Genomic DNA, 20,685 nt, shown 5'->3' with positions numbered 1-20,685 from the left:
GGTAGAAAATGGATGGATATATATATATATATATATATATACATATATATATATATATGTATATATATATATATGAATGTCTGTATATACAGTCCACCATCACAGCTAATTTGCTGTGCTGTTGATGTCGCCATGGCGACGCTATCTTAGCCACACTAATGTTAACATCACACCAGGCAGGATATTGGTCCAGCTTCTCCTTCTGCGTCATGTTGGCGACGCGCTCTTTTAAGGTGCGCAGCCCTCGCACCCAGCGCTGCGCTTCATCCTCACACGGGCAAAGAAGGTCCAGACTCTTCCTGGCTCCCCGGAACACCACCGTGAAGCAGCGGTTGTCCGGCACCGAACCAGACAGACGCCTCAGCGCCTCCGACTGGCAGCCCTCACGCACGCATTCCACCTCGGTAACCGCAACTGGTGACAGAGAGAGAAGAGAGAGAGAGGATTTTAACTATGGAAAATGTACAGGAAAACTAGAAGTCAGGAGTCAATCAAATTTCAAACAAAGGTCACTCATGTTGGTGTTCTTCCGCACCAAATTCAACCAGGCATACCTTTATTGACATTGCTTTGTGCATTAAGCCAAGGTTGTCCAAAATGTGGCCCGGGGACTATTTGCAGAACGCAGCTAACTTTTTAAAGGGCTGTGGCACATTCTAAAAATACTATTAAAAAAAAAAAAAAAAGTGGAATTAAACAGCAAACGGGTGGAATGTAATGAAAAAAAGTTGCAATGTTGACTAATACCACAAAACTGCTATGGAGGCTTTTTTTTCCTTTAAAGTTGTCATTGCTGAAAAAATAATAATGATTCAAAATCAATGTTATGATTGATTGACCTATTCAAGGTACCAATTACTTCACATCACATACACCACTTTGAAATATATATTTGGGGAAAATACTGCATATTTTGTGTGTTTACTAAGTTTTCTTTGACAAAAAGGGCGATAAAAAACATAAGTTTTGAAAGTACAAAAACATTTAAAACTTATCTTTAACACTTTTTTTTTCATTGTCATTGCCGCTACCCGAGATGGACAAGCGGTAGTAAATGGATGGATGGATGCTCAATAAATATTAATAAATTAATATTACAGTCATGTTGTTACGAATTATTGACCCACTTTGAAATATATATTTGGGGAAAATACTGCATATTTTGTGTGTTTACTAAGTTTTCTTTGACAAAAAGGCCGATAAAACACATAAGTTTTGAAAGTACAAAAAAATTTAAAACTTATGTTTAAAACTTTTTTTTTCATTGTCATTGCCGCTACCCGAGATGGACAAGCGGTAGTAAATGGATGGATGTATGCTCAATAAATATTAATAAATTAATATTACAGTCATGTTGTTACGAATTGTTGACCCAATTTGAGGTTCTTATTACCTCACATCAAACATTCCACTTTGAAAATCTTTTTGGGGAAAATACTGCATATTTTGTGTTTTTGCCATGAAAAACAGGGTTTTGACAAAAAACATAGTAAAATAATAATAATATCAACAATTAGACAGGTAGCCCTGAGGTTGATTTATGTAGATTTAATTTTGAATAATTAATAATAATATATGACTTATTTTTTAAAAATTGTATGACAAAGAACCTTCTGGGTAACAGGGACCAAACTTGAGGGGAGCCCTAAAAGTTAAGATATATATATATATATATATATACTAAGGTGTTTCCAAAAGGTTGGAAGCTAACAAATGTACAAAACGTCTTGCTAAAATTAAGAATTAAGTCCTAACGGGTCTAGACCAACCTCTGTTCCAACACTTATGTCCTTATCGGGCTTCTGCAGGGCTCTGGTTGGACTTGCCAGACTTCAAATGTGGGTACAAGAGCTTTTTTTTTTCAGTGTGTTGATAATAAGCTCCTCCTCTGCCCTGAGGTTATGGAATCACTTCAAAAATAACCCAGCATTCAGTCTACACTGGTTTTTGTCAAAGACATGGCAAAAGTGGCGTGTGTGTGTGTGTATGTGTGTGTGTGTGTGTGTGTGTGTGTGTGTGTGTGTGTGTGTGTGTGTGTGTGTGTGTGAGAGTGTGACAGCATAGGTGTCATGTTGAACCGGAGCGCTGAAATGTGGATGTCACATCACATTGAGCTGAATATGTGTGCATGATGTGAGGTACTATAAAAAATAAATAGATACACTATAAAATATGTACTGCAATGATGTTTAAAGTGTGGCCTGCAGCTCAATTTTAATTTGTTCCCAAGGAATATTCTGTTTATAAAACAAAACATGAATAATATTAAAGGTGGATTTGGGCCACATTGAGCTGACCTGAAATATTGAATGTTCGAAAAACAAAGGTATCTCTAGTGTTTGAAAATGTACTTTTAAAAAGTCATTAACTATAGTTAATCGTTACTTTTGCCGAAAAGTTGTTGAATTACTAACATAATTGCTATTTGGTAAATGTAATTAATTACTAAGGGGAGTAGTTACTGCGTTACGTAAAAAAAAAAAAAAATCTAATATCTGGCATATTATGCGGTTGAGATGTTTCATGAAACCAGAGTGTGTGTATGTGCCTTTCAAAGGCGGGGCCTGTTGCTAAGTGACGTCAGCCCCAAGATGTAGCTGCATTAGCTTATCTATGTTTGTTAGCTCAGACTTGCAGTTTGCGGGCAATGACGGCAGCTCTGTTGAATCTTTTCACTGGATTGTGTTAGTGATATTTAATAAAGAGATAACTGTGCTTCCATGTTTGTAGTCTCCTTGACGACAAACGGGGTATTGTAGGATAGCAAGCTTGTCACTTTAATCATTTATTTGTTGTTCATTACTCCTTCAAAGTAGTAGTGTGTTTGTGTGTTGTTTGCAGTGGGATGATGCCTTCTTCTATTTGATATCATGTTCATTTCAGTGTGGTGCTTGCTTGCTTTCAGCGCTGTCTTGTTGACATACAATCACATCAAAAGTAGCGTGCCACATTACATCAAATGTCCAGCTAACGGCATAGTAACGTACATTTAAAAAATTATTACATTAGTCTTTACAAGTAAAAGTATCATATAACACCGTTATAAAGAACACTGGGTATCACGTAAACCAGGGGTCACCAACGCGGTGCCCGCGGGCACCAGGTAGCCCGTAAGGACCAGATGAGTCACCCGCTGGCCTGTTCTAAAAATAGCTCAAATAGCAACACTTACCAGTGAGCTGCCTCTATTTTTTAAATTTTTATTATTAACTAGCAAGCTGGTCTCGCTTTGCTCGACATTTTTAATTCTAAGAGAGACAAAACTCAAATAGAATTTGAAAATCCAAGAAAATATTTTAAAGACTTGGTCTTCCCTTGTTTAAATAAATGCATTTATTTTTTTTACTTTGCTTCTTATAACTTTCAGAAAGACAATTTTAGAGAAAAAGTACAACCTTAAAAATGATTTTAGGATTTTTAAACACATACCTTTTTACCTTTCGAATTCCTTCCTCTTCTTTCCGGACAATTTAAATCAATGTTCAAGTAATTAATTTTTTTTTATTGTAAAGAATTATAAATACATTTGAATTTAATTCTTCATTTTAGCTTCTGTTTTTTCGACGAATAATATTTGTGAAATATTTCTTTGAATTTCTATGATTAAAATTCAAAAAAATTATTCTGGCAAATCTAAAAAAAAACCTGTATAATCAAATTTAAATCTTATTTCAAAGAGGATTTTAACCTTTTTAAAACATGTCATCAAAATTCTAAAATAAATCTTAATCAGGAAAAATTACTAATGATGTTCCATAAAGTATTTTTTAAATTTTTTCAGAAAGATTCGAATGAGCTAGTTTTTCTCTTAATTTTTTTCGGTTGATTTTTTACTTTTAAAGAGTCGAAATTGACGATAACTATATTTCAAATTCTAATTTTCATTTTTTTTGTGTTTTCTCCTCTTTTAAACCGTTCAATTAAGTGTTTTTTCATCATTTATTCTCTACAAAAAACCTTCCGTTAAAAGGGAAAAAAATGTACGACGGAATGACAGACAGAAATACCCATTTTTTTTATATGTATAGATGTATTTATTAAAGGTAAATTGAGCAAATTGGCTATTTCTGGCAATTTATTTAAGTGTGTATCAAACTGGTAGCCCTTCGTATTAATCAGTACCCAAGAAATAGCTCTTGGTTTCAAAAAGGTTGGTGACCCCTTTTTTAGACAGTTGGGAAAGACTTATCTCTGCCCAACTGCACTCTTCCTGCCCTAACGCACACTGACCAACTGTCCAAATACTTACGTCCATATCGTGTGCCTTCTCCAAGAAACCGGCGACTGTTTGCTGAATATTTTTTTACAGGCGAACCCGTTAGTGCCTGCTCGTCATACACACGGCGCAACTTGAACGCTCTATTTTTGGCACCACAATCAAGACGGCCTTCACCTCAGACTGTGAGGCTGCTGCATGTTTTTCAAAGGAACCATCCTTGCATTTCTTTTTTTCATAGGAGACATCCTCACTATTCTATTATTGTGAGCAAAATACAGTTGTGATCAAAATTATTCAACCCCCACACATTTTGGTGTTTTAGCAAGTTGGACATTTATTCCGTATTTTGTTTATAGTCATATCAAATAAAGATGCATTAAATAGATAAAATGCAACTTGAATTACAACATTATATTTTGTAACATACCAAACAGTGTCATTTCTCTTAATATCTCATTGACAAAATTATTCAACCCCTTGAAGATCATAACTCTTAAGAGCAGAATTTGAATAAGGTCTTTTCAATCAGGTGTTGAAAACACCTGTAGATGTGATTAGAACCATAACGAGCAAAAATTTAACTGATTGAAAAAGACTGTGACGCTCAGCTTCTTGTAGATGGTCAATGGTGTATTTGCAACATGGTGAAGTCCAGGGAGTGGTCAAAGAAGTCAAGAGAGGAGGTAATTTCTCTTCATAAGAAAGGATATGGATATAAGAAAATAGCAAAGACATTACACATTCCAAGAGACACAGTTGGGAGCATAATTCGCAAGTTTAAAGCTAAAGGCACATTGGAAACACTACCTGAGCGTGGTAGAAAGAGGATGCTGTGAGCAATTGCTGTCTGGTATTTGAAGAGTACAGTGGTGAAACCCCCGGGTAACAGCTGAGGAACTACAACAGGACATTGCAGAGGGGGGAACGCAGGTTTCATCCCAGACAATAAGGCGCGCACTACGAGATGAAGGCCTCCATGCCAGAACTCCCAGGCGCACCCCACTTCTGACTACCAGGCACAAGGAAAATAGACTCCAGTATGCCAAAAATCATCTGGACAAACCCCAAAGGTTTTGGGAAACTGTTCTATGGAGTGATGAGACAAAACTGGAACTCTTTGGGCCTATGAATCAACGTTATGTCTGGAGGAGAAAAAATTAAGCTTACAAAGAGAAGAACACCCTTTCCTAATGTTAAGCATGGTGGGGGGGCGGGGGGGGGGGCAATCATGCTCTGGGGCTTTTTCTCTGCCTCAGGTACCGGGAATCTCCAGCGTGTTCAAGGCATTATGAATTCTATTTCCTACCAGGATATATTAGCTGCAAATGTCATGAAGTCAGTGACGAAGCTGAGGCTTGGGAGACGTTGGACCTTCCAACAGGACAACAATCCCAAGCATACCTCCAAATCAACATCAGAGTGGTTGCAGAAGAAGGGCTGGAAGACTCTGGAGTGGCCTTCACAGTCGCCAGACCTAAATCCTATAGAACACCTGTGGTGGGACTAGAAGAAGGTAGTTGCAGCACGCAAGCCCAAGAATATGAATGAACTGGAGGCCTTTGCCCAAGAGGAATGGGCTAAAATACCTGTAGATGGTTGCAAGAAGCTTGTGTCCGGTTATGTATCACCTTTGAAGGATGTCATTACTGCCAAAGGGTGTTCTACTAAGTACTAAAGATGCATGTAACTAGGGGGTTGAATCATTTTATCAATGAGATATTAAGAAAAATGTCCTTTTTTTGGTATTTTGTAAAATACAGTGTTACAATTTAAGTTGCATTTGTCTATTTGACAAAGGGCCATCAGACTGATACATAACACAGGACCCCGAGAACACACTAATAGATTATTTATAAAAACATTTGATTTAAAACTACCAGATCTCATCCAACTCAAGACTGCCCAAATGATTTATAAAGCAAGTAAAGATTCACTTCCAACAGGGTTACAGAGAAGATTTTTACAGACAGAAGGGAATTATAATTTAAGAGGAGAACTACTTTTTAAGATCCAATATTGTAGAACAACGCAGAAACGAATGAGTATAACAATAGCAGGGGTTAAAATATGGAACTGTTTAAAGGATGAAATAAAACACAGCACCAACATAAACCAGTTTAAAAAGCTTTTTAAATCATTTATCATTAGTAAATATAAGAAAGAAGAGCAAACATTGTTTTAGAAAGACAATAATATATAATTTGTATATAAATACAATTTATGATTTCATAATTATACATATAGGTTATATTAAAATGTATATATTACCACTTTATATGGAATTTAAATAAATTGTGTATATAATATATATATATATATATATATATATATATATATATATATATATATATGTATATATAAGTGTACAAATGTATATGTTTGATTTAAATGTTAAACTGTGTATATGAGACGTGTGCTACATATATGTTGCTTATATATTGTTTAAAAAAAAAAGTAATATAAGTGAAGCATGTTTTAGATTTTATATATTTTGAACCTTGTTCTTGTTGTGATGGGGTAGGTTTATATAAGCGTTGCTTCAACCTACACTCTTTCGGCTCAATCATTGCTCAAATGAGTGTTTTTTTCTTTTCTTTTTTTGTTGTTGTTCTTTGTTTTATGTGAAGATTGCCGAAATAAATAAATAAAACAAATAAAAAAGAAATAAAATAAATAAAGATATGACTATAAACAAAATACGGAATAAATGTCCAACTTGCTAAAACACCAAAATTGTGTGGGGGTTGAATCATTTTGATCACAACTGTATGTGAAATCTGTGCGACAAAAGAGCTGTATCAAATATCCCCCTGTTAAAGGTAGACTAGAAATGTATGGTTATGATGACAACGGCATGTTCCCCTGGGTAACACTCCGCATCGCCTCGCTATTTGAGAAATATTGGTTTAAGTAAACATTGAATGTTGTAGTTTGTGTATCATAATGAGGGCTGTTGTATTGGATGTGATTAGATAAGGCTACACATAATGAGTGACTGAGGGGTCATCTAACTGGCTCCCTTCAGGCAAAGCCCCTTTCTCCTAATCTGATATCGCTTAGGTTTCCTCCACCTTTCATTGTCGACCATCCATTCTTATGCATGAGCACTTTCCGTTCTCCCGTTTCCGGCTCACTTCCTGTCTCTGTAACAGCGCTACAGCCAACCACAGTTTGCTCCGCTGACGCGCCCTCGGGGTCGGCGGTCTACTTACACGTCTGACGGGCCTTGGCCTTGCGGGAGCTTTTGGACGACTCGCACCACACGGTGAGCCCGTCCTCCAGCAGACGGAGGCTTCGGCTCTTCTGCCACCTCAAGGAGCGGACTTTGACCATGTTGGAGCCTTGCATCATGACGCGGACGTCCTCGTTGTCCAGCAGACCTGAGGCACGCACAGAAACGAGGCATTTTAGTGAAAGTGGGCGTCGACGGTCAACAGATTCATCGCTTTCGCCACATTTCATGTTAGGCTGTTTGCAGTGAAAACACCAACATGCTCCCTGTTTGCAATAAAGTCACTCACTACTCATATAAAGAGTTTTCTGTGCTGTTTGTTTTTTTGTGTGGGAGCATCGCCATCATCCGAGGGCCACTTAACAAGGTTTTTTTTGGAAGCTGCCTGGATTAGTAACTCATTTTTGTCAGGCTGACCTCACATAAAAGAAAAAAACGTCGATTCTAAACAGACAGAAAATATGACAAACACATGCACCGAAGACAAGCAAGCCGGGCGTAAATCAATGGCTGTTATACACTATATTGCCAAAAGTATTTGGCCACCTGTCTTGACTCACATGTGAACTTAAAGTGCCATCCCATTCCTAACCCATAGGGTTCAATACGATGTCGGTACACATTTTGCCGCTATTACAGCTTCTACTCTTCTGGGAAGGCTGTCCACAAGGTTGCAGAGTGTGTTTAGAAGAAATTTTCAAACATTCATCCAAAAGTGCATCGGTGAGGTAATACATTGATGATGTTCGAGAAGGCCTGGCTCTCAGTCTCCGTTCTAATTCATCCCAAAGGTGTTCTATCGGCATACTTGCCAACTTTGAGACCTAAGATTTTGGGAGGTAGGGGGTGGGGGGATAGAAGGGCGTGGTCGGAAGTGGGGCGGGGTAGTGGTTGGGGGCGGGGTGTGCTTGGAGGCGTGCTTAAGAGGGGAGGAGTATATTTACCGCTAGATTCATAGATTCACCAAGTCAAGAATAAAAGAAATACTTGAATTTCAGTGTTCATTTATTTACACATTTACACACACATAACACTTATTTACTCATTGTTAAGGGTTGAATTGTGCATCCTTGTTTTTCTAACCATATGCATGTACAGTCGATGGCAGTATTGTCCTGTTTAAGAGTGTCACAACATTGCTGTTTGGCAGGCGAACTGCTTTACGGTAGACGAAAACGGACTGCTGTTGTTGTGTGTTGTTTTACCGCGCTAGGAGTTAATGAAACTGCCTAACAATAAACCCACATAAGAAACCAAGAACTCGCCCTCGATCATTCTACAGTTATAACGTCATTGGGCAGACACGCTCTTTATACACGTCACTCAGGTCCGCATGGAGCTGGAGGGGGCGTGGTCTCCAGCTCCGCCTGAATTTCAGGAGATTTTCGGGCGAAAATTTGTCCCAGGAGGTTTTCGGGAGAGGCGCTGAATTTCGGGAGTCTCCCGGAAAATCCGGGAGGGTTGACAAGTATGTCTATCGGGTTCAGGTCAAGACTCTGTGCAGGCCAGTCAAGTTCATCCACACCAGACTCTATGTCATCATTGTCTTTATGGACCTTGCAATGTGCACTGGTGCGCAGTCATGTTGGAAGAGGAAGGTGCCCGCTCCAAACTGTTCCCACAAGGTTGGGAGAATGGAATAGTCCAAAATGTTTTGGTACCCTGGAGCATTCAAAGTTTTTTTCACTGCAACTAAGGGGCCAAGCCCAACTCCTGAAACACAATCCCACACATAATTCCTCCCGCACCAAATTTCACACTCGGCACAATGTAGTCCGAAATGTACCGTTCTCTTGGAAATTTCACAACTGGATTTGTTGCACAGGTGGCATCCTATGACAGTTCTACGCTGGAAATCACTGAGCTCTTTCACAAATGTTTGTAAAAACAGTCTCCATGCCTAAGTGCTTGATTTTATACACCTGTGTCTGGGCCAAGTGATTAGGACACCTGATTCAGATCATTTGGATGGGTGGCCAAATACTTTTGGCAATAGAGTGTATGTAGATTTATTCCCCTCCGGCAGGACAGAAGCCGTCCAACGGACACAATGAAAAAAAGGGAGCTGAGTTAACGTTTAAAGTCGGGAAAGGTTGCCAATGTCTTCTCCGTGAATGGAAATGTCATCAAGGACGAACTTCAAAAGGAAAGAAGACATGCATCTTCAGGACAAAGCCAAGCTTCCTTTTTTTTGCTTTTTGAGGGGACTCTAAATAACACTGCTAACAGTTATCTTAACTATTAGCAGTGCAAGACTGTTTCTTACACTTGTACAACAGTAAAGAATATTCAAATGTGTGTATTGTTTTTTTTTCTATCATCATCAAATCCATCAGATCATTACCAAATGTGATTGGCATTAGTGCCACTTTAAAAAATATATATTTAAAAGGTTACAAGACAAACATTATGTCCATCCATCCATGTTCTACCGCTTGTCCCTTACAGGGCCGCGGGGGGCGCTGTAGCTTTGATATTTAAAAAGACAAAAATATATACCAAATAAATAATAATTTTATCTATAATACAATTGAATTACGATTGTAAAATAATTTGAAATCAACTATGAAATATATAATTGTGGTTATACCCCCACCCCCCCAAAAAATAAAAATAAAAACATAAAAATAAAATACAAATAAAATAAAAAATCACCTTAATCAGGGAATATCTGAAAATATATTACAATGGTAGACTGCAACATTTTCTTTATTATTTAATATATTGACTTAAAAGTAAAAAAACAAAGACACAAAAATAAAAAATTTAAAATTAAAAATGTGTTCATCTTTATAGTACTTATATCACGTTTATATAATCATTAAGTCGTACATTTAGTAGTATAAAAACTGAAATCTGGATTAATTTTTTTATTTTAAAACAATCAAAAAATATTGAAATAATAAAGTATAATTGTATACTAAAAAATCAAATCGTATGACTGTAAAGAATTTTCAAACGTGTGTGTTTCTATTTAAATCATCGCATCCACCAGATTGTTCCCAAATGTGATCAGAGCCATTAAAAAAATATATATATCCAAATGGTTACAAGACAAAACTTATGTGATGTAAAAAGCTGTTGATCAGGGGCAGTAGCTCCACAGCCACAGATCCACTATTAACCACTAATATCACAGTTAAAAAGGAAAGCTTGTTCCCATAGGCACCATAAACTGTTAATAATGTTTTGACAAAAGTGTATATTATATATACTATTATATATATAGTATTTATATAGGTGAGTGTGTGTGTGTGTGTGTGTGTGTATATGATGGATATGTGTGTATTTTGGGTATATGCATGTGTATGTATGTGATTATGTGTGTATATGTATGTATTGTATGTATGTATCTGTATATGTATATATATATATATATATGTATTTTAAATGTATTATATATAGATAATATATAGCATCTACGCAGCGACCACTGAATTGAATTATATTATATATATTATTGTATTATATATTGTATATATATATTGTATATGTATAGGGGTGGGACCTAATAAGTTCACTTCTTCCCACTCCCTTTTGAGCCAATCTTGACATCTACAAAAGATTAGTCACATGTAATGTTTTCAATGTAGGTGTAAAAATAATGTATTTATATATTTCTTTTGTATTTTATGTCATTCTCTTGTTTTGTTTGCATGGCTCAAAATAAACCATTCATTCATTCAAAAGAAAAAGAAAAATATACATACAGTCGCGATCAAAAGTTTACATACACATGAAAAGGACATAATGAGTTTCCAATAATTTCTACAACTCTTATTTTTTTGTGATAGAGTGATTGGAGCACATACTTGATCACAAAAAACATTCATGAAGTTTGGTTCCTTTATGAATTTATTATGGGTCTGCTGAAAATGTGACCAAACCTGCTGGGTCAAAAGTATACATACAGCAATGTTAATATTTGCTTACATGTCCCTTTGCAAGTTTCACTGCAATAATGTGCTTTTGGTTGCCATCCACAAGTTTCTGGCAAAGCTTCTGGTTGAATTTTTTACCTCTCCTCTTGACAAAATTGGTGCAGTTCAGCTAAATGTGTTGGTTTTCTGACATGGACTTGTTTCTTCAGCATTATCCACACGTTTAAGTCAGGACCAGATCTGACATGTGTTTGGGGTCATTGTCCTGTTGAAACACCCAACTGCGCCAAAGACCCAACCGACGGGCTGATGATTTTAGGTTGTCCTGAAGAATTTGGAAGTAATCTTCCTTTTTCATTGTCCCATTTACTCTCTAGTTCCATTGGTAGAAAACCAGGCTTAGATCATAATACTACCACCACCATGCTTGACGGTGGGATTGGTGTTCCTGTGTTAAAAGGCTTCACCTTTTTTCCTCAAAACATATTGCTGGGTATTGTGGCCAAACAGTTTAATTTGTGTTTCATCTGACATCACATGGACAAAGATAAGACCTTCTGGGGGAAAGTTCTGTGGTCAGATGAATCAAAGTATATAAAGCTTTTATAATTATATAGTATCATAATTCTATATGTAGATTAGATTTTTCTAAAATGTTATTCCATCCATTCATTCATTTATTTTCTACCGCTTATCTCTTGTAAAACAACACAAATATATTGAAATAATTAAATAATATTGTTTATCAAAATACAATTATTTAACTATTATTCATATTTATCTTTAAAAAAATGTGTTTTAAATAGGTTGGTCTTCATTTTACCATGCACCTCTGCACATATATTTTGTATAACTTGCATGTCTTGACCTACATTTCATGAACAACAAGTTGAGATAATTGTTTAAATTTTTCCGTAAGCAGCCCTCGGTTGGGTTTATGTTGGGGACAGTTTGACCCTGGAACAGACGACTTCCTATTAAAAAAACCCAACAAACCGGCGTTCCGGAACATATTGTGTTCAACATTGGAGGTTGTAGTGTCATGTTCCCAAAAATCGTCTTTTTGAGTCTTAGCAGATAATCTTTGAAGTTATTTCAGTGAGCGTTTCAACATAACTGGTTGTTGTTATCTTATTTTGGGTGTTGTAACGAAAATAAAAAAAAAGAGTGTTTACCCAGCAGCTGCTCTCATTCCAAAGGGGAGCCCACATGCTGCAATCCTAACCTGTGGACTCCTTTATCAGAATTCCTGTGGTGTTGGACTAAAAAGCTGCATTTGTTGAGCGCTGGCGGAACGAAAGTAGACTTTTTAGTGGATGTGTTTAAGGAGGTTCGCTGGGCTATTGTATGCATCGCTGCTCTGTTTCCTGGCATGAATGAGAACGTTGACAAAGGATGAGTCTTTCCAAAAGCTCTCCCATGTCACATTGCTCCTCTGGCTCTCCACGGCGCACCTCGGCAGATTTGTCAAGCGGGAACGCTGGCGCTCTTGTACATTCTCATGCTTTAATTTAGGGGTGTCCAAACTTTTTCCACTGGGCCATTTTTTAATTTTTAATTTTCAAAATCAAGACAATATATTGATTGTTTTTTTTTTTTACCTTTAGGGCTCCCCTCAAGTTTGCTCCCAGGGAACCAGAAAGGTCTCAGCCATAAGAAATGTTGAAAATAAGTCTTATTAGGGACTGAATGTCCCTTTGGGACAGAGGACCCTATTGTATTTCTAAGGCGTTATTATTATTATACCGCCGCCCCTTTGAGCTGTAATTTGACCCCATTAACATGCTTCAAAACTCACCAAATTTTACACACACATCAGGACAGGCGAAAATTGCCATCTAATGAAAAAAAAAAACAACAACCCCAAACTCAAAATTGCACTCTAGCGCCCCCTAGGAAAAAACACAGACAAAACTGCTTGTTACTTCTGTTAGGAATGTCGTAGAGACATGAAACGAAAACCTCTATGTAGGTCTGACTTAGACCTACATTTCATAAATTTACATCCTTCATCAAAAATCAACAGGAAGTTGGCAAAAAACCATTCAAAACAAAAGTTTCCTAAAAAATGTCATTTTTGCCTCTTTGAGCTGTAATTTGACCGCCTTAAAATGCTTCAAAAGTCACCAAACTGGACACAAACATCAGGACTGGTGAAAATTGCGATCTAATAAAAAATAAAAAATAAAACTCAAAATTGCGCTCTAGCGCCTCCTGGGAATAAAACACTGACAAAACTGCTCTTGGGAAGAAAATACAGACACAACTGCTTGTAACCAACGGGTAGAAATGTCGTACAGACATGAAAGAAAAACCTCTATGTAGTTCTCACTTAGACCTGCCTTCATTAATTGACATCCTTCAGCAAAAATCAACAGGAAGTTGGCAAAAAACCCTTCAAAACAAAAGTTTCCTAAAAAATGTCATTTTTGCTTCTTTGAACTGTAATTTGACCCCCTTAAAATGCTTCAAAAGTCACCAAACTGGACACGAACATCAGGACTGGTGAAAATTGCGATCTAATGAAAAAAAAAACCAAAACTCAAAATTGCGCCCTAGCGCCCCCTAGGAATAAAACACTGACAAAACTGCTCTTGGGAAGAAAACACAGACAAAACTGCTTGTAACTTCTGGTATAAATTCCGTAGAGACATGAAAGAAACACTTCTATGTAGGTCTCACTTAGACCTACATTTCATTAATTGACATTCTTCAGCAAAAAACAACAGGAACTTGGCAATTACCCCTTCAAAACAAAGGTTTTGTAAAAACCTGTCTCCTTTTTTCAAACATTATCTCCTCTGAGCATGTTTGTTGTGTCGGCTTCAAATTCGCACAGGATAGAGATTGAACCCTTCTGATTAAAAGTTGCGCAAAGAGTTTTTCTAACTGCTCCGGTTTTGATTTTACGAGCCTTCAAAAAACTGCTACACTGATGCTGCTGCGCTGCTGCCGTCTCAAGATGGCCGCTTAAAAGCAGGAAGCACCAGCGTGACCACACAATGCAGAGAAGGTAGGTACTGTGCGGGTAAAGACATGTTGACTGGGTGAAAGAAGGAGGCACCAGTTTGACTCCAGGATACAGACAAGGTTGGTAATGTGCAGGTAAAGATATGTTGTCTGGGTGATGGCAGGAAGCACCAGCATGTATGGGTGAAAGAAAGAAGCACCAGTGTGACCCCAGGACGCAGGGAAGGTAGGTAATGTGCAGGTAAAGATATGTTGAATGGGTAAAGGCAGGAAACACCAGCAAAAAGTCGGTCCCATCCATCGCTGCTTGCAGCTTTAATATTATTATCATTATTTTTATTCAAGGCTTAAATCTCTAGATTAACTTCAGGTCTGTCAATATACATTTTTTTGCTTTTTAAAAAAATCTTGAATGCCCTTTTTGTTAAAGAAACCCCTGTTTTTTATGGCAAAGCACAAAATATACAATATGTTCCTCAAAAAGATTTTATAAGTGGAATATTTGATGTGAAGTAATTGGAGCCTTAAACAAGTCAACCATTTATAACAACATTGATTTTGATTCATTATTATTTCTTGAGAATTTTTTTTTTTTTTAAATCCTACTAAAATTTTTGGGGATACAAAAGTCCCTGAATTGTTAACATAGAATTGTTAAAAATAAGTCCATCCATCCATCAATCCATTTTCTACAGCTTATTCCCTTTGGGGTCGCGGGGGACCCTGGTGCCTATCTCAGCTTCAATCGGGCGGAAGGCGGTGTACACCCTGGACAAGTCGCTACCTCATCGCAGGGCCAACACAGAGAGACAACATTTACACTCACATTCACACACTAAGGCCAATTTAGTGTTGCCAATGAACCTATCCCCAGGTGCATGTCTGTAAAAATAAGTCATACATTTTTATTGTTTTGCTTTCGAGGCTTAAGTCTTTAAATCAATTTCAGATATTTCCGTTGATTAATTTTTAAAAAATGTTTTTTAATCAATAATTGGAGCCTTCAATGGGTAAGTAATTCATAACATTTCTCTTGATTACTTTTTATTTTTTGAGCAATGACAGTTTAAAAAAAAAAACCACTAAAATTCTTGGGAATCCAAAAGGGCCCCACTAATAAAAGGGTTAAAAATAAGCCATATGTGTATGTAGTTGTTTTGACTTTCAACACTTAAGTCTCTAGATCAACTAGCTTCGTTGATTGTAAGTTTTTATTTTATTTTATTTTTTTTAATGCACATTTTGTCAAAGAAAATGTTGTTTTGTTAATATAGCAAACACACAAAATTGTTGAATAATTGAATAATTGAGGTGAAGTAAGTGGAGTATTTAATAGGTCAATAATTCATAACAACATTGATATTGATTCAATACTATTTTTTGAGCAAGGACAGTTTAAAAAAAAACTAAACCTACTAAAATTATTGGGGATCCAAAAAGACCCTACTCAAAGTGTAGAAAAATAATTCATACGTTTTTTTGTTTTGCTTTGTTTTTTTACTTTCAACGCTGAAAGGGGAACTGCATTTTTTTGAAAAAATTGGCCTATCGTTAACAATCCCTGTGAAAGACATGACAATGGATGGGTTTTTTAAAAATCAAGGTTGAAGTTCAAAGTGCTGTTCATTGTCCATTCTTAACACGTACAAGACATAAGAACTGATATTACATTTTTGGGACAGTCCCACTAAGAGCAGACATACATTACAGGCATGCAGTCTTGTAAATAAAAGTAAATAGTAAAGCAAAGTAAATAAAAGTTAGCTTACAGCGCAGCCAATGGGAGCTCCTCTGATTCACCCATAAAATCCAATGAATAAACATTCAAAAAGCACCAACAATACTCCATTTAAATTTTGTGACTTGAATATCAACCAAGTATTAGTGATATTGTTATAATAAGCGCTAACAAACTATTTATAGCGGTGACGTGATCACTTCCGTGGGTGCTTATGTTTACATTATCGCGTGGTCTGCTGCTTCCTCGCTTCCTTGCTCTCTGTAAATTTATTCTAGATCATAAATCTTGCATCTCACCTGGACATGAGACGTCTGACAAGTTAGTACACTTTGACAGCCATTTAGGAACCGAAACTGGCGAGAATGACAGAAAAAGACACTTGCTCTCCCCGCCGCCACCATTTCTTCGTGAGGATTATGAGTCATTCTTCATCAAAATCGGAATATATTTACATCCTTGCAGTTGGCATCCTAATTATAGCAGACCTTGTACAGTAAGTGATGTTTATTATGTTTTTTGGCTCTCAAAGTCTGCAGTGAGTAATCAGTGATGAAGAAAAAAACGCAAACGTTGTGATGCGTTTTTGAAGTTAATGCGCCATGTATGCTTCCCAGTCTGTGGAACGTTCCCCTTGACCACCTGAGGGCACCACAGACTGTGGATGCTTTTAAAAAAGACTTAAAAACCCTTCTTTTTAGTAGATTTTTAATAGATTTGTGTGTGCTAGTTCTAGTTATTAGGCTGTTCTAGTTTTTATTTTATTTTACAATACATTTTACTCGTTCGGGGCAGCTATTTGTTGTTCTAGCTTTGTTTTTGTTTTTAAATGGACTGTAACATTTTGAGATTCTTTGTTCTATGTAAAGTGCTCTTACAAATAATATCTATTATTATTATTATTATTATTATTATTATTATTATTATTATTAAAATGGTCAACATATGTGAATACAAAATGTTATTATGAATGTGCCAGTTACTACATTAGGTATATACTTACATAATGTACATAAAACCTCAGTAGAGTTATTTGGATGTTTTTTTTAAGGGCTTTGTAGGTGGGATCGTGCGGCTCCCAAGGGTTCCATTGTAAGCAAACTTTTGATCACATTTATTTAATATTTACAACCCAAAAACAAAAAAAAAACACCCATCATTTATTTTTATTTTAACCTTTATTTAACAAAGAACAAATCCCATTGAGATTAAAAAAATATTTTTTAAGGGAGTCCTGGCCAAGAGGCAGCAAAGTTACACATAAAATTACATTTACATTACACGTTAAAATGTTGTAATAGTTACAAATAACTGAGGCTCCTTCAAATGCTCTCACTTTAGATTTAAAAGCATTTAAAGACAAAAATGTTGTTTCCTGTCTCTTTGTAGTATGTTCCAAACACAAGGAGCTGCATAGACAAAAGCGAGCAAAGGGACAGAGAGCAACAGCTGATCGTTGGATCTCAGCGCATAAGAGTTTGTACTTCTCTGTCAATGTACAAATGTATGGTAAATGGGAAATAGTACCAGAAGAGCCTTGTAAATAAAAGTGTACAAATATCCCGTCCAAAGGCAAAACCCAGTAACTCAATTTTGGTCAAAACTGAGCTGATAATAATTTTGGAGTTCCTAGGTGATATGTTTTACATTAGTGTATGCAATATTGTAATTTGTTCCGTAAGTAAGCTGTTTACGCGCATGGCAGGACCTAGCAACTACCACATAACCGCGTAGATACAACAGAAAAACCTAGTATCTCAAGGGACCAATCGGAGCTTCTTTGTCAGTCGCCCTATTGTCTTTAATGAGAAATTTGCAGGAATGGGGGCCGACGGTCAACCTAATTATGTGATATTATGGCACGAGGGGATATTTGGAAGATTGGCCCAGGACGTTGCAAGCACCTTCATTAAATGTATTGTTCTTGATTCTTCCCCTTGCATATTCTTTTGGGCAGATAACTGTGGGGGTCAAAATAAAAAACTGGACGCTGTACACGGCTCTTGCCCAATGTGCAAACGCAGAATGGGGCCCACCCGAGATTGTAATAAAATATCTGGAGAAAGGGCACACGTTCATGAGAGCAGATTCAATCCATGGCTCAATCGGCAAGAAAATGAAAGCTCAAGAAAACATCTATACTTTTGATGAATTTGTAGATCTTTGTAAGACAGCACCAAGATAGATTGGTTTTCCTTTGTTTTCTCAAAATCAGCTAGAAGTGAGTTACTAAGTTTTGCCTTTGGACGGGAGAAAGGACACTGTCTCCTAGTGGATAGGGTCATCATGTCTTTCATAATGATTGTGAGCAATTGGCAAAATTCCGAAAAATAAAACCTTTAAATCTCTAGATTAGGGATGTCAAACATGCGGCCCGCAAACATGTTCAATCCGACCTGCGAGACAAGGTTGCTGAGTGTTGAATTGAGATGCATTTTTTAATTAAAGAAACTGCTGTTCTAAATGTGTCCACTGGATGTTGCAATAGTAATTCTGTTAGGCAAGCAAATAATTATACCGGACGAACAAGTATACCAAGCAAACGGTACACGGTAAAGCGGGGCTGTGACTCCTCCCCCTCGACCCAACGCAAAACAAACAGGAGTAAAATAAACAATTAGTAACCCCACTTAAAATGCTGCATGATACACTGCACTTTGATATAGTTCTGTGGAAATTATTGTCTTCTGTGCAGATTTAAAGAAAGTGAACAGTGTGTGATTTACTGCAATAGTCAGTCTTTTAAGTCTTTATTTGTGGTTCACACATTGCACAGCTTTTATTTTCTATCAATACACTGATGTCTCGAAGGCAGGGAGTAACTCAAACCTCTTGAATAGTTTCTACCTTAGTTTGAATAGTTTTTTGAGTTTGTTGGACATGACAAAAAAGGTAGGTGATAAATAGAAGAGTTTTTTAAAATTCTTTATTTGTGTTTTGTTCAATGCGAAATGGGCTGTGACTTCAAGAAAGATACACTAAATCCATTGTGTTCTTTTTGAAACAGCACCGATTTTATCCTCAGAATTTCAAACTAACTTGAAGTGTTTTGTTAAGAGGATTATTTGTACATTTTCAGAATGTGCTTGTTCTATTTTGGTCCGAAGTCAAACAAAGAAAACAATCTGAAGTTGTGGTAGTTGTATTTTTTTAATAATATGCTATGATTTTACTCATCCCCACGTGGGATTAGATTTTTCTCCATGCAGCCCCTGAGCCAAAATTAGTTTGACACCCACGCTTTAGATTAACTTCAGATCTATTGTTTTTTTTGTATGGCAAACATACAAAATATGCATTACTTTCTCAATCAAAATATTTCACAGTGGAATATCATACTCCAACAGGCTCATTCAGCTTCGTTCCCACAATGTTCGATTCAAGAACCCTGCCATGCAGCAATAGATGATATCTGTCTATTACCTGACCGCTTCTATGTTCGCTACCTCTCATTGTTTATAATGTATATTTTCTGCTCGATCTACTCTCTATTTTATGCTGCCCATTTTTTTTTTTTTTTTTTATGTAGCTGTTACATGTACTGTAATATTGTACATGGTAAATGGGATTTGTTATTTATTATATAACAATATAATATAATAATATAAAATATAAGTATATGTTATATACTGTATATATAATATGTAAATATTACATACATGTTATATTTTACATTGCTACTATGGTACATTTTTAGTCTACTTTTTTTAGTCCTTTCAACCCTTACCCTTACCATTCTTTGAAACTGAGCTACTGTATGGAACAATTTCCCTTGTGGATTAATAAAGTTTGTCTACGTCTAAGTCTAATATTTGATGTGAAGTAATTGGAGCCTGGAACAGGTCAATAATTCATAACCTGTCAAAGTACCTGTCGAACTATTTCTACAGAGTAAGTGATGCTCACAGGTACTACACGACAGGGAGTTCCTCAGACCTCATCCCCCCAAATTCAAGACTGTCATGGGAAAAAAATACATTCTACTATTTTGCCGTCACACAGTGGAATGCACTACCAACAGACCTTAAAATTTGAACTTCCCTACTAAATTTTAAAACTGCCATAAAATCAAGGCTCAGCTCAACCTCTACCTGATCTGAACCAAAATTGATCCCCGGCAACGTTCCGAAGCATCAAACAGGTTTACATGTGGTTAAAGTGTATTTATATTTTCTCATTTTGTTTTGCACACTCTTGGAGTGAACATGTGCATAGTCATGTACGTCATGTACATAGTGTATATACCCAGCGCCCCCATTTTTTTGGGATATATTGTTTTTCAAATCACCTGACATGTATACTGTGTTATTTTATTATTGAATGCATCAAATGTGATGAATATATAATGGACCATGATAGAAACAAGCCTTTTGGCTTTTTGTGCCATCCATTTGCCTTTTTAAGCATTACTGTCACGACATGGCTTTCGCAGCTTACTGCGAGGTTTGTTCTCCCGGGATGCAAACAGACTAATCCGGACAAGGCTTGCACGTAGGAACATTTTTTTTGATCTGACTTCAAAAAGGTACAAAAACAAAAAACAACCCAAAGGCAAGTGTGCCTATAGCACGCGGAAGCCAAGGTAATAAACTTAGGACATGAAACTAAAGATATGAACCTCATGAAACTGTGGCATGAAATGACT

At 36.6% G+C, this 20,685-nt stretch overlaps 1 protein-coding gene across 3 annotated transcripts in view; it reads right to left on the bottom strand.

The window, feature by feature from the left end:
• Positions 1-20,685, bottom strand: part of plcd3a (phospholipase C, delta 3a) — a 65,609-nt gene that overhangs the window by 24,839 nt on the left and 20,085 nt on the right. For all 3 annotated transcript variants that reach the window (XM_061905467.1, XM_061905468.1, XM_061905466.1), the window contains 2 exons: positions 7,432-7,599; positions 186-414 (listed from right to left, as the gene is read on the bottom strand). In XM_061905467.1, the coding sequence (XP_061761451.1) occupies positions 186-414; positions 7,432-7,599 (397 nt within the window). The remainder of the gene's footprint in view (positions 1-185; positions 415-7,431; positions 7,600-20,685) is intronic.

This window comes from Nerophis ophidion, linkage group LG07, assembly GCF_033978795.1.
Source record: "Nerophis ophidion isolate RoL-2023_Sa linkage group LG07, RoL_Noph_v1.0, whole genome shotgun sequence".
In the NCBI taxonomy this organism is placed as follows: domain Eukaryota; kingdom Metazoa; phylum Chordata; class Actinopteri; order Syngnathiformes; family Syngnathidae; genus Nerophis; species Nerophis ophidion.
The sequence above is the reverse complement of the archived record's forward strand: the minus strand, read 5'-3'. Positions and strand labels throughout refer to the sequence as shown.